Source organism: Eutrigla gurnardus (assembly GCF_963514095.1).
Source record: "Eutrigla gurnardus genome assembly, chromosome: 4".
Taxonomy (NCBI): domain Eukaryota; kingdom Metazoa; phylum Chordata; class Actinopteri; order Perciformes; family Triglidae; genus Eutrigla; species Eutrigla gurnardus.
The window spans coordinates 1993183-2002912 of NC_139918.1; the positions used below are offsets into that span (position 1 = coordinate 1993183).

A 9730-nucleotide genomic window follows, 5' to 3' on the forward strand; every position below is an offset into this window, starting at 1 on the left:
TATCCATGGAGTGTTGAAGAAAACACTGGTGGGGTTACTATGGAGTCAACGTAGCTGTTCCTCACACCGGCATCCCGAAGGAGCTTTCAGACGGCGTCGAAGCCCGGCGCTGCCGTGTCTCTAGAACCGTCCACCACTGGGACGTCCCTCCAAGTCTAAGGACTCATTTGAGTCATGTTTCCTATGAAACCTAATTCACAATTGCTGTTTCGTTTTGTAGGAATGACATTTTTAGGAGACCAGGCTGCACACACACACACACACACACGGAGGTCAGTTGTTTAACAGTTTATTCAGTACACCTCTGTCGATGCAAACAGAGAAAACAACATCACAGGTGAGATACTCGTGAAATGGCAGCTACATGCTCGTCACAGTGAGGGTGGAACATCCTGCAGGTGTCCATATCCATCCAGGAAACCCTTTCAGAAAAACATGAGGCTGTATTCAATCAGCCATTGCAAGCAGATGTTGGTTCTCCATTGGTGCTGATGGCCAACAACAAAAGTAACACTCAATAATAATAAGAGGCAACTTATCTTTATTGCCATTACTTATTATCCTTTCAATCTCTATCACCGCCCTGTTTTAGACCAGCGCTTACAGTTTTTCAGCTTCTGTAGGATATGTTAGTAAACACGAGGTGCGCTGCATCATCACTAAGTGGCTTCTTCTCTTATTTGCACAGGTTGAGTGGCCACAAAAGGCACACAGTTGTTTAGTGAAGCCCTGAGTGAGGGGATCACATGTTATGAGACTGTTGTTTTACTGGATTTTTCTGATTGATGAAACTCAAGGCTGTTTTTCTCACACTAACCAGAAAAAAAACCTTCCACCAAAACAGCAAATATATTACAGATGCCAACTACACCTTCAGTAGAGGTGAAAACACACATGGTTTATCTTTTCCTGTGTGGGACAGAACAGTGACATGAACACACACACACACACACACACACACACACACACAGGTATCACGTGTGTGTGTGTGGATGTGTATTCTGAACACACCATTGAAACAAACCCACCCACATCCCCCTCTAGTTCTCAGATCTCTTACTGTCTGTCTATTGTTTACCTGCTGTCTATTTATAGACCTCAAGCACTGATCTGCAAGGACTACATCATCATCCTCATCATCATCCTCATGGGGAAAGTCAATTGTTAGTCTTGTAACAAATATAGAGAGCAATGTTTACAGTTTTAGAAGTGTGTTATTAAATGTGAACTACAGAGAATGTGCGTTGATTTGGCTACAAGTGTTCATGGTTTCAGAGCGTTTCAAGAATCCCATTGAGAAAACACAACGGACGAGACGAGACAGAACGATGAAGAACGGGGTCTTCAGACCACCTACTAAGAAGAGTTAGCTCATACTGGGTGTTGTGTGTTCCTGTTGTGTAACACACACACACACACACACAAAACACAACATTAAACACACACTTGCATGATAGAATATTAAAGTACATCATCAGGCTTGTAGGGAACATGTGGTTCCTGGGGAACCACTGTAAGACTATGTGCATGATATGTGTGTGATGAGTAGAAGACAGCGGGTGGAAGGTTCAGAAGGAACAGATGAAACCATGAGGACGGGTTCTTCACTGGGACTCCAGCTTGCAAAGACACCGTATGGTGTTGAACACAGTTTCCATGGCAACCCGCTGGATTGTAGGAGGCACACAGTGAGGGTTTTAGACTACTGGCTCAAAGTGCATCAGGGCATAAAGAGTGACTGACTGGTCAAACATGGCAGCTTGGTCAGGACTCTGAGCTCCAAACACCAGAACACTCTCGCGTTAGTTGGCCTGTTACATGCATCCATTGTTAAAAAAGTGTATGCATGGAACAGTTTCTTCAAAACAAATGTTTCAAAGGAAACAGTTGGTTTGGTTTCAGGCAACAAACTACGAGGTCAGGTCTGGTTTGGGTTTTGCTCTGTGGTTCAGCAGCCTACTATGAGACGAATGCTGAGTTACGTTAAGTAGCCTACTTACGAAATACGTCAAACCAATAAAAACGTCAACGTTGACTTTTCACACAGAGAGGAACAGAGGTCTCCTAGGTGAATGTCCGCTGTCCTGGATTCTGGTTTGACTCCTCCTCCAGGCATCACTATGGCATATATTCAAAATACTTTTTTATCTCCAAATGTGAATATAACAATTATTCCTCACTGAACAGTTTGAAAACAAACTAAACTCCACTTCAAGGATCGATTCATTGTTTGCTTTGACCTTTCTTTCTGCATTTGATTTAATCTAAGTTTAGAATGACTTCATAGAAAAAGTATAAAGTCAGATTTGGAATTGAAATAGTTCTCAGGTGATTTGCAGGACAAACCATTGAACAAAGATGTCCATTCTGAATGAAATGCTTTGTTCTCTATCTTAAAGGTTTTTAGATCAAGTACTGTTACATCATACACTATACTAAAGTTCACTCTGAAGACCGCTGTTACCACATGACCTCAGGAGGTTCTAGGGTGAAAGAAGGACTACATACAGAAACTAAACTGACTTATCACTCACAGGGGTTGAATGTCAAATGATCAGAGCATCAGAGCATATCTATGATGGAGGGATTGCCTCCACGTGGGTCTCGACATGGCGACGACTGACGGCAGCTAGAAGCACAAACAATCCAGTCAATAGTGCTGACAGAGCTAACAGAGCTAACAGGATTAGCCTGGGAAAACACCGTGGATCAGCAGCTCCCCTGAAACATACTGGACATTCTAACTGCACTGAGAAATATTAGGTTTGCCCTGAAAGTAGGAGGTAAACCCACAGGAGACTGCTGGGCGAGTCCTATGTGACAAGTGGTTTTGTTTTGTTTGAATTTCCTTTTAAGCCAAACCATGTTTTTTTTTTTTACTAAACCTAACTGTGTATTTTACAGCAATTAATTTTGTTTTTCAAACCTTTCCGTCCGGAAGAAAATGTGTAAAAGGAAGCACTGGGAAGTTTAGATAACACACACACACACACACACACACACACACACACACACACACACACACACACACACACACACACACACACACACACACACACACACACACACACACACACACACACACACACACACACACACACACACACACACACAGGTAGCAGTGAGAGGGAGGGAAATGTGATGCAGTAATAAAACCTGATATTCGGTCAAATATTTTAGATTTAAATCAAAGCATTTTGAAGCCTCTGTGACCCGATAATTGTATAAGAGCAGTGATCTCTCAGTAGATGGGATGTGTGTGTGTGTGTGTGTGGCTCTGTTGTTTTTCTACTCAAAGCAAACTGCATTTCAAAGTGATGTCCATCTTCTCCAGTGACACTTCCGCCCCAGAATGCTGCGTTAGGGAGGAAGACTGCATCCCTATGGGAGTTCAGAGGTCATAGAGGACCTCCAGCACGGTAGCCAGAGACCAGGCCTGGGTCTCACAGCTGAACTGGCAGTACTGGCCATTCTCATTGGTGAGCTCTGGCAGACCTTTCCATGGAGACCTGAAAAGTTACAAGGTAGGTCAGAGCTGACAATACACCAATAATGAAAAGGCAATCCGCTGATTCATCACAATACGGATCACTTAAGCCTGGTTCAGACTATTGGACCATATGAGCTTGGTTCTGGCCCAGAGGCTGTCCCTGCTCAGATCACAACCCTGATAGGCAACAATGATGGTTTTAAAAAGAATACACACATATCCTTAGCTTCTCAATGTCCCTTCATTCATTCCAGAAACACCGTGAAGTTGATCTCTAACTGGTACAGCATGAAACAACTCCCTGGAACACCAGTCAGCGTCACATTTAAAAAACGGATTCAAACGGCAAGTAAACATTCAACCTTTTGAAAATGTTGGATCACAGTGCTGCCATTTGCCGTCATGATGTCACGAAGCAGAGCCGAACCAGGCTTACCTCTCCAGATGGGTGTAATGTCTCGACAACACGTTCTTCACCAGGGTGACCGTCTCAGCGTAGCGCTCCTCTCCCAGCTTCCTGGCAAAGTGGAGTTTAGCTCGCAGGAAGTAGCCAACCGGCCACAGCCATTCCTACACACACACACACACACACACACACACACACACACACACACACACACACACAGAATATTTACAATATTTCAACAATGACGATTTAAAGTCTGACCCATCAATAAATAGCCAGGACATTCATTTTTTTGGAACTAAGATGTTTATTTAACCTTCTTTTAACAAAATCTAAAAACATTTTTTTTTCTAATTTTGTGACATGACCGTTTGTGAAATTCCCTGTTCCTGACATAGGACAGACAAGCCCAACACATGAAGCCTCACAGCTTCCATAGGCACATGGGACATGAGGTCCAGGTTGAAAAGTACCCTTTAAGTGAGGATGAGGGGCTTTGCTGTCTACTAGGTGTTCTATCATAGCCATCCAACTCAACTGCAAAAGCAGCACAGTGAAGAATAACTAAAAACCATGTTCCTTTATGTGAGAACCAGTGGATCTGGGTATCCAGGAGTGCTGCTCATTCATTCTGGTCCAAATCTTGACATTTGAGTGCATTTTGTGTTCTAAAGTTGTGGGATTGGTCACCCCTTCAATTTGAAAATACATTGTTATCTTTAATCCACCCAGATAAAGATGGTCACTCACATGTCATGCTGCATGCTCATCCATACTTGTGTAGCATGGCAGTTTGGACTAGCTATACGATTTGACGTGAAGTGGTTGGTGAGCTTGAGACTAACAGAAACCATGAGACACTGGAACTCATCTCAACAACGCTCTCCTTATGAAACTCCAGCACAAGGGAAGTCATACTCACTGGTCCTTGGTGATAGTTGAAGCCTTTTGCCACGTTGTAGTTGTCATTGTCCAGAGCGTTGTCATAGACACCACAGTACACCATGTCACTAGGACAACAGAAATACAGTGTCAGTTCATCCTCCCACTGCTAACAATACGTACCCGTTGACAAACCTTTATGTGAAGCAGGTGAATATACTACATGAGAGTATATGAAGATATGTATTACTCAGGGTCAAGTGTCTTCATTCCCAGTGGTCCCAGTAGTTTAGTCTCAGCCACCTGGAGAGCCTTCCAGGCTCTCTCCTCTGTAAACAGCTCTGGAGACTTAAAACAGACAGAGGATGTCAGTCATTACTCAGTGATCGATCCCCTCAGCAGCCCTGCTGCAGATCGCTGCCAGGTAGCTCTCGCCTCACAAACACGCCCCCTTACAGTCAAGTGTCCAATATCAATTCTTAAATGGTTGAATTTCAGGGATGCTACATCATCAAATCCCACGGAAGGACCGTCCAGTGTGGAGGATCCTACAAACTCTACGAGGGTTCAGAGGATGTTAAAGGATGCATACGTGTCTCCTCTGTGCCACAATGCCTTTCCTGGTAAGAGGACCAGGAGTTTCATGAGGACCTTGCTCACTACCAGCACCTCCTCTCTGACTTCACCTCAACTGTTTCGGCAGCTAAATCTGCCTTCTACGTGGCAAAGATCAAGTCTTCCGCCTCCAACCCCAGGAAACTCTTCTCCATGTTCTCCTCCCTCCTCACCCCTCCTACCCCTCCCCCTCCTTCCTCCCTTACTGCTGATGACTTTGCAACTTACTTTACCAAGAAAGTAAATGACATCAGCTCCTCATTCACGCCTATCCCCTCCCAGAAAACATCTCCCCCAACTCTCAACTCGGATGGCCTTACCAGCTTTAGCCCCCTCACCTCTGAAGACGTTCACGCACTTGTTACATCTTACCGTGCTACCACCTGCTCCCTTGACCCGATTCCCTCCTCTCTTCTCCAGGACATCTCACACGACATCTTGCCATGCCTCACCTCACTTTTAAGACAGCTACAGTAAAGCTCCACCTTAAAAAACCCACCCTAGACGCTGCTGACATCCAAAGCTACAGACCTGTATCTCTTCTTTCATTCCTCTCTAAAACCTTGGAACGTGCCGCCTACAACCAACTGTCATCCTATCTCTCGCAGAACAACCTCCTAGACCCTAATCAATCAGGATTCAGGACTGCTCACTCCACCGAGACAGCCCTCCTCACAGTGACCGAGTCCCTGCGAGACGCCAGAGCCTCATCCCACTCCTCCGTTCTCATTCTCCTCGAGCTATCTGCTGCATTCGACACAGTCAACCACCAAATCCTCCTCTCCACTCTGGCTGAACTTGGCATAACTGACTCTGCACTAACCTGGTTTACATCATACCTGACAAATCGCACCTTTCCGGTCACATGGAATGGCTCTATGTCCAAACCCTGTTCTCTGGACACGGGTGTCCCTCAAGGCTCAGTATTAGGACCGCTTCTGTTCTCACTATACACCAGATCACTAGGTTCTGTTATTACATCACATGGATTCTCCTACCATTGTTACACAGATGACACCCAGCTGTTCCTCTCTTTTCCCCCGTCCTCTGACACTCACATTGCAACTCGCATCTTGGACTGTCTGGCTGATATCTCTGTCTGGAAACCTCAAGCTTAACCTGAATAAAACCGAACTCCTCTTCATCCCGGGGAAAGACTGCCCTCGCAATACTGTGATGTCGAGGACATCAACTGCGAGGAACCTGGGTGTAATCCTCGATGACCAACTATCCTGCACCCCCAACATCACTGCTGTGGCCCGATCCTGCAGATTTGCCCTCTACAACATCTGCAGGATTCGGACCTTCCTCACAAAGGATGCAACGCAACTCCTGGTCCAAGCACTGGTCATCTCCCGCCTTGACTACTGCAACTCTCTCCTGGCTGGACTCCCGGCCTCTGCGATTAAACCATTGCAGCGTATACAGAACGCTGCAGCACGCCTTATCTTCAATCTACCCAAATTCTCCCATGTGACCCCCCTCCTCCGTGACCTCCACTGGCTCCCTGTTGCAGCACGCATCCAATTCAAGACGATGGCACTGGCCTTCAGGGCCATCAATGGAACGGCACCCATCTACCTTCAAACACTGGTCAAACCTCATGCCCCGAAGCGAGCACTTCGCTCCTCTACTTCAGCTGGCTGGCTGGTACCACCATCACTGAAATCAAACAAATGTCACTTAGCAAAGTCCAGACTCTTCTCTGTTCTGGTCCTCAGTGGTGGAACGAACTCCCGACCAATGTCAGGACAGCAGAGTCATATGCCATCTTCCGAAAAAGGCTCAAGACTCACCTGTTCAGACTTCACCTCGACTCTACATAGCATGACCCACTAACACCCCCCCCCCCCCCCCCCCCCCCAAAAAAAAACAACCTTACCTATAGCACTTTGATCATAGCACTGTTGTACTTGTACTACTTTACTCAGACGAGGACCTAACACTTGTTTCTATTTTTTAGCTCTTACTTTATCGGCAACGATATGTTGTGGTTTCTTTCATTTGACAAATGTACTTATTGTAAGTTGCTTTGGACAAATACGTTTGCCAAATGACCTAAATGTAAATGTAAATGTAAGAGAGGTAGACGCAACCTAGACTAACTAGAGGTTTTATTTGTGCGTTTTATATGGTAAAATGTCTGTGTTTTTCAATGGAGTCTGGTGGCTTTGAGGAGAGCATATTCATTGTGTGTTTTGTAGGTTTACAAATCATAATGAATTAGTTAAAAAACCTGTTGATTTTCTTTATTGTATAGGTATTTGATACATTTTCCCATTAACAAGCATGTAGAGGTCTGTCATTTTTATCATCGGTACTCTTCAACTGTAAGAGACGGAATCCAAAACAAAAATCCAGAAAATCACATGGTATGGTTTTTAAGTCATTCATGTGCATTTTATTGCATGACATAAGTATTTGATCACCTACCAAGCTCTCACAGACCTGTTAGTTTTCTTCCTGTTCTCCACTCATTACCTGTATTAACTGCACCTGTTTGAACTCGTTACCTGTATAAAAGCCTCTGTCCACACACTCAATCAGCAGTGTATCAAATACTTGCTCTCCCCACTGTATTTTGAGTGGGTGTACATTGTTTTTATGAATGCAAAATCAATATGTCTACAATAATTTTTTATATTTTGAATTATTCCAAATAATGTTAAAACGAAAAAATGTAATTTCTTCTGTACACTTGCTTCTAACTAGCCTCTTTAGGACCCGACTTAGACCATAAAATGAAGCCAAACTTTTCTATGAAAGTCAGTTTGGAGCCTTTACCTACTGAAGCAGCATAAAATAATCACTAAATACGTTGAAAATATTGTGAATAACAACAACCCAAGAGATACTTGAGCAAATGATGGGTCCAGTACTGTCCGACACACACACGGTTTCATGGGGTCTACTTACCACCACCATAGCGATAGTGAAGTTGGGTCTAAGCTGATAGTCACACCAGGGGCTGGAGGCGCCATAGCTGTCCTTATAGATGCCTTTTTTGTGCACCAGATCAGAGTGTTTCTCATTGGGGTCATGTGGGTCTCCAGACACCCAGAAACCTGTTTCAAAGGACTGCTGGATCTGCTGGTTCCACTGGGAGTATGAGATGAACACTTCTTTCCCTGGAACACAATGAACTGTGTTTATTACAATGGGTTCTGCAGGAAGTACATGGTAAAGCTCATCTGTCAGTAAATGCTAATGCATGATGATATGATTTGACCCCTGCATTCATATAATGCCTTACCCGCTCTGTGTACTTTTGCACCATCATAAGGGAACAGTCCTTTGGCATGGAGCTCCACCACCCAGCGAACAGCTGACTTGCTGAGACCGACTATCTCCACGGCTGCTCCATCTCTGGACAGGAAACGTGTCAGACATCAAATTCATTTAGTCAATAAAACAATAGAGAAGCATATCAGGAACTGCTGATGAACTCATCAATAAGTAACATTTCTAACTGGTTTGCTGAAACCACTGAAGGATTTGTCTGTATGATGAGTCAGTGTGCTACCTTGGAGTGGCAGGCATGCCTTTGTTCTTTGCTCTCTCACTATCTCCCATTTTGTCCATCCATGTGCCACAGTTGAAGCGGTTTCCTCCCGTCACGAAACCCGTGTCTGGATCAACCTTAGCAAACACACTGAACCCTGGAAGGCAAGGAAGAGCTCAGGTTGCTCCTCAAGGATAGTGTGTTAGTGCTGGAACACTGGGTCGCCGCGATATATATATATATATATATATATACATACATGATCATTAACGATCATTACAAACACACACACACACACACACACACACACACACACACACACACACACACACACAGACAGACAGACATATAGACCTTTCAAAATAAAGATTGTGTGTCTGTCTAACACAATCTTTATTATATATAGATCTCTCAAAATAAATAAATATATATATAGGTTTCACTTGGATTTACAATATACATTGTTTATTTAATATCTGCGTGGAGCAGCAGACCAGAGGCTGCAGGATGAATGAAACTCATTGAACATGGAAAGTATGTCCAAGGCTTAAATAAAACATTAACATCACACACTTTCTCTGTCCTACCTTCATCTCTCATGTGCATGTCGATCTTGGGTCCAGCATTTCTCTCTCTGTATGAGATTCCCTCTAGGTGGCGCTGCAGAGCCTCCTGGATCACATCATAGAGAGGCTGCTCCTACACACACATCAACATGAATATAGACTGGAAGTAATAATAATAATAATAATAATAATAATAATAATACATTTAATTGAATAGCTCCTTTCAGGTCACTCAAGGACACTTTACAAAACAGACAGTGGAACTGGAT

General features: G+C 44.0%; 2 protein-coding genes across 3 annotated transcripts in view; both read right to left on the minus strand.

The window, feature by feature from the left end:
* Nucleotides 1-9730, minus strand: part of LOC311012784 (ADAMTS-like protein 2) — a 233954-nt gene that overhangs the window by 35198 nt on the left and 189026 nt on the right. The window lies entirely within an intron of this gene.
* Nucleotides 274-9730, minus strand: part of agla (amylo-alpha-1, 6-glucosidase, 4-alpha-glucanotransferase a) — a 73335-nt gene continuing 63878 nt past the window's right edge. For both annotated transcript variants that reach the window (XM_084008425.1, XM_084008426.1), the window contains exons 28-35: nucleotides 9483-9594; nucleotides 8917-9052; nucleotides 8647-8759; nucleotides 8310-8521; nucleotides 5029-5126; nucleotides 4819-4906; nucleotides 3927-4060; nucleotides 274-3509 (exon numbers count right to left, since the gene is read on the minus strand). In XM_084008425.1, coding sequence (XP_083864551.1) covers nucleotides 3392-3509; nucleotides 3927-4060; nucleotides 4819-4906; nucleotides 5029-5126; nucleotides 8310-8521; nucleotides 8647-8759; nucleotides 8917-9052; nucleotides 9483-9594 — 1011 coding nt within the window. In that variant the 3' untranslated portion in view covers nucleotides 274-3391. The remainder of the gene's footprint in view (nucleotides 3510-3926; nucleotides 4061-4818; nucleotides 4907-5028; nucleotides 5127-8309; nucleotides 8522-8646; nucleotides 8760-8916; nucleotides 9053-9482; nucleotides 9595-9730) is intronic.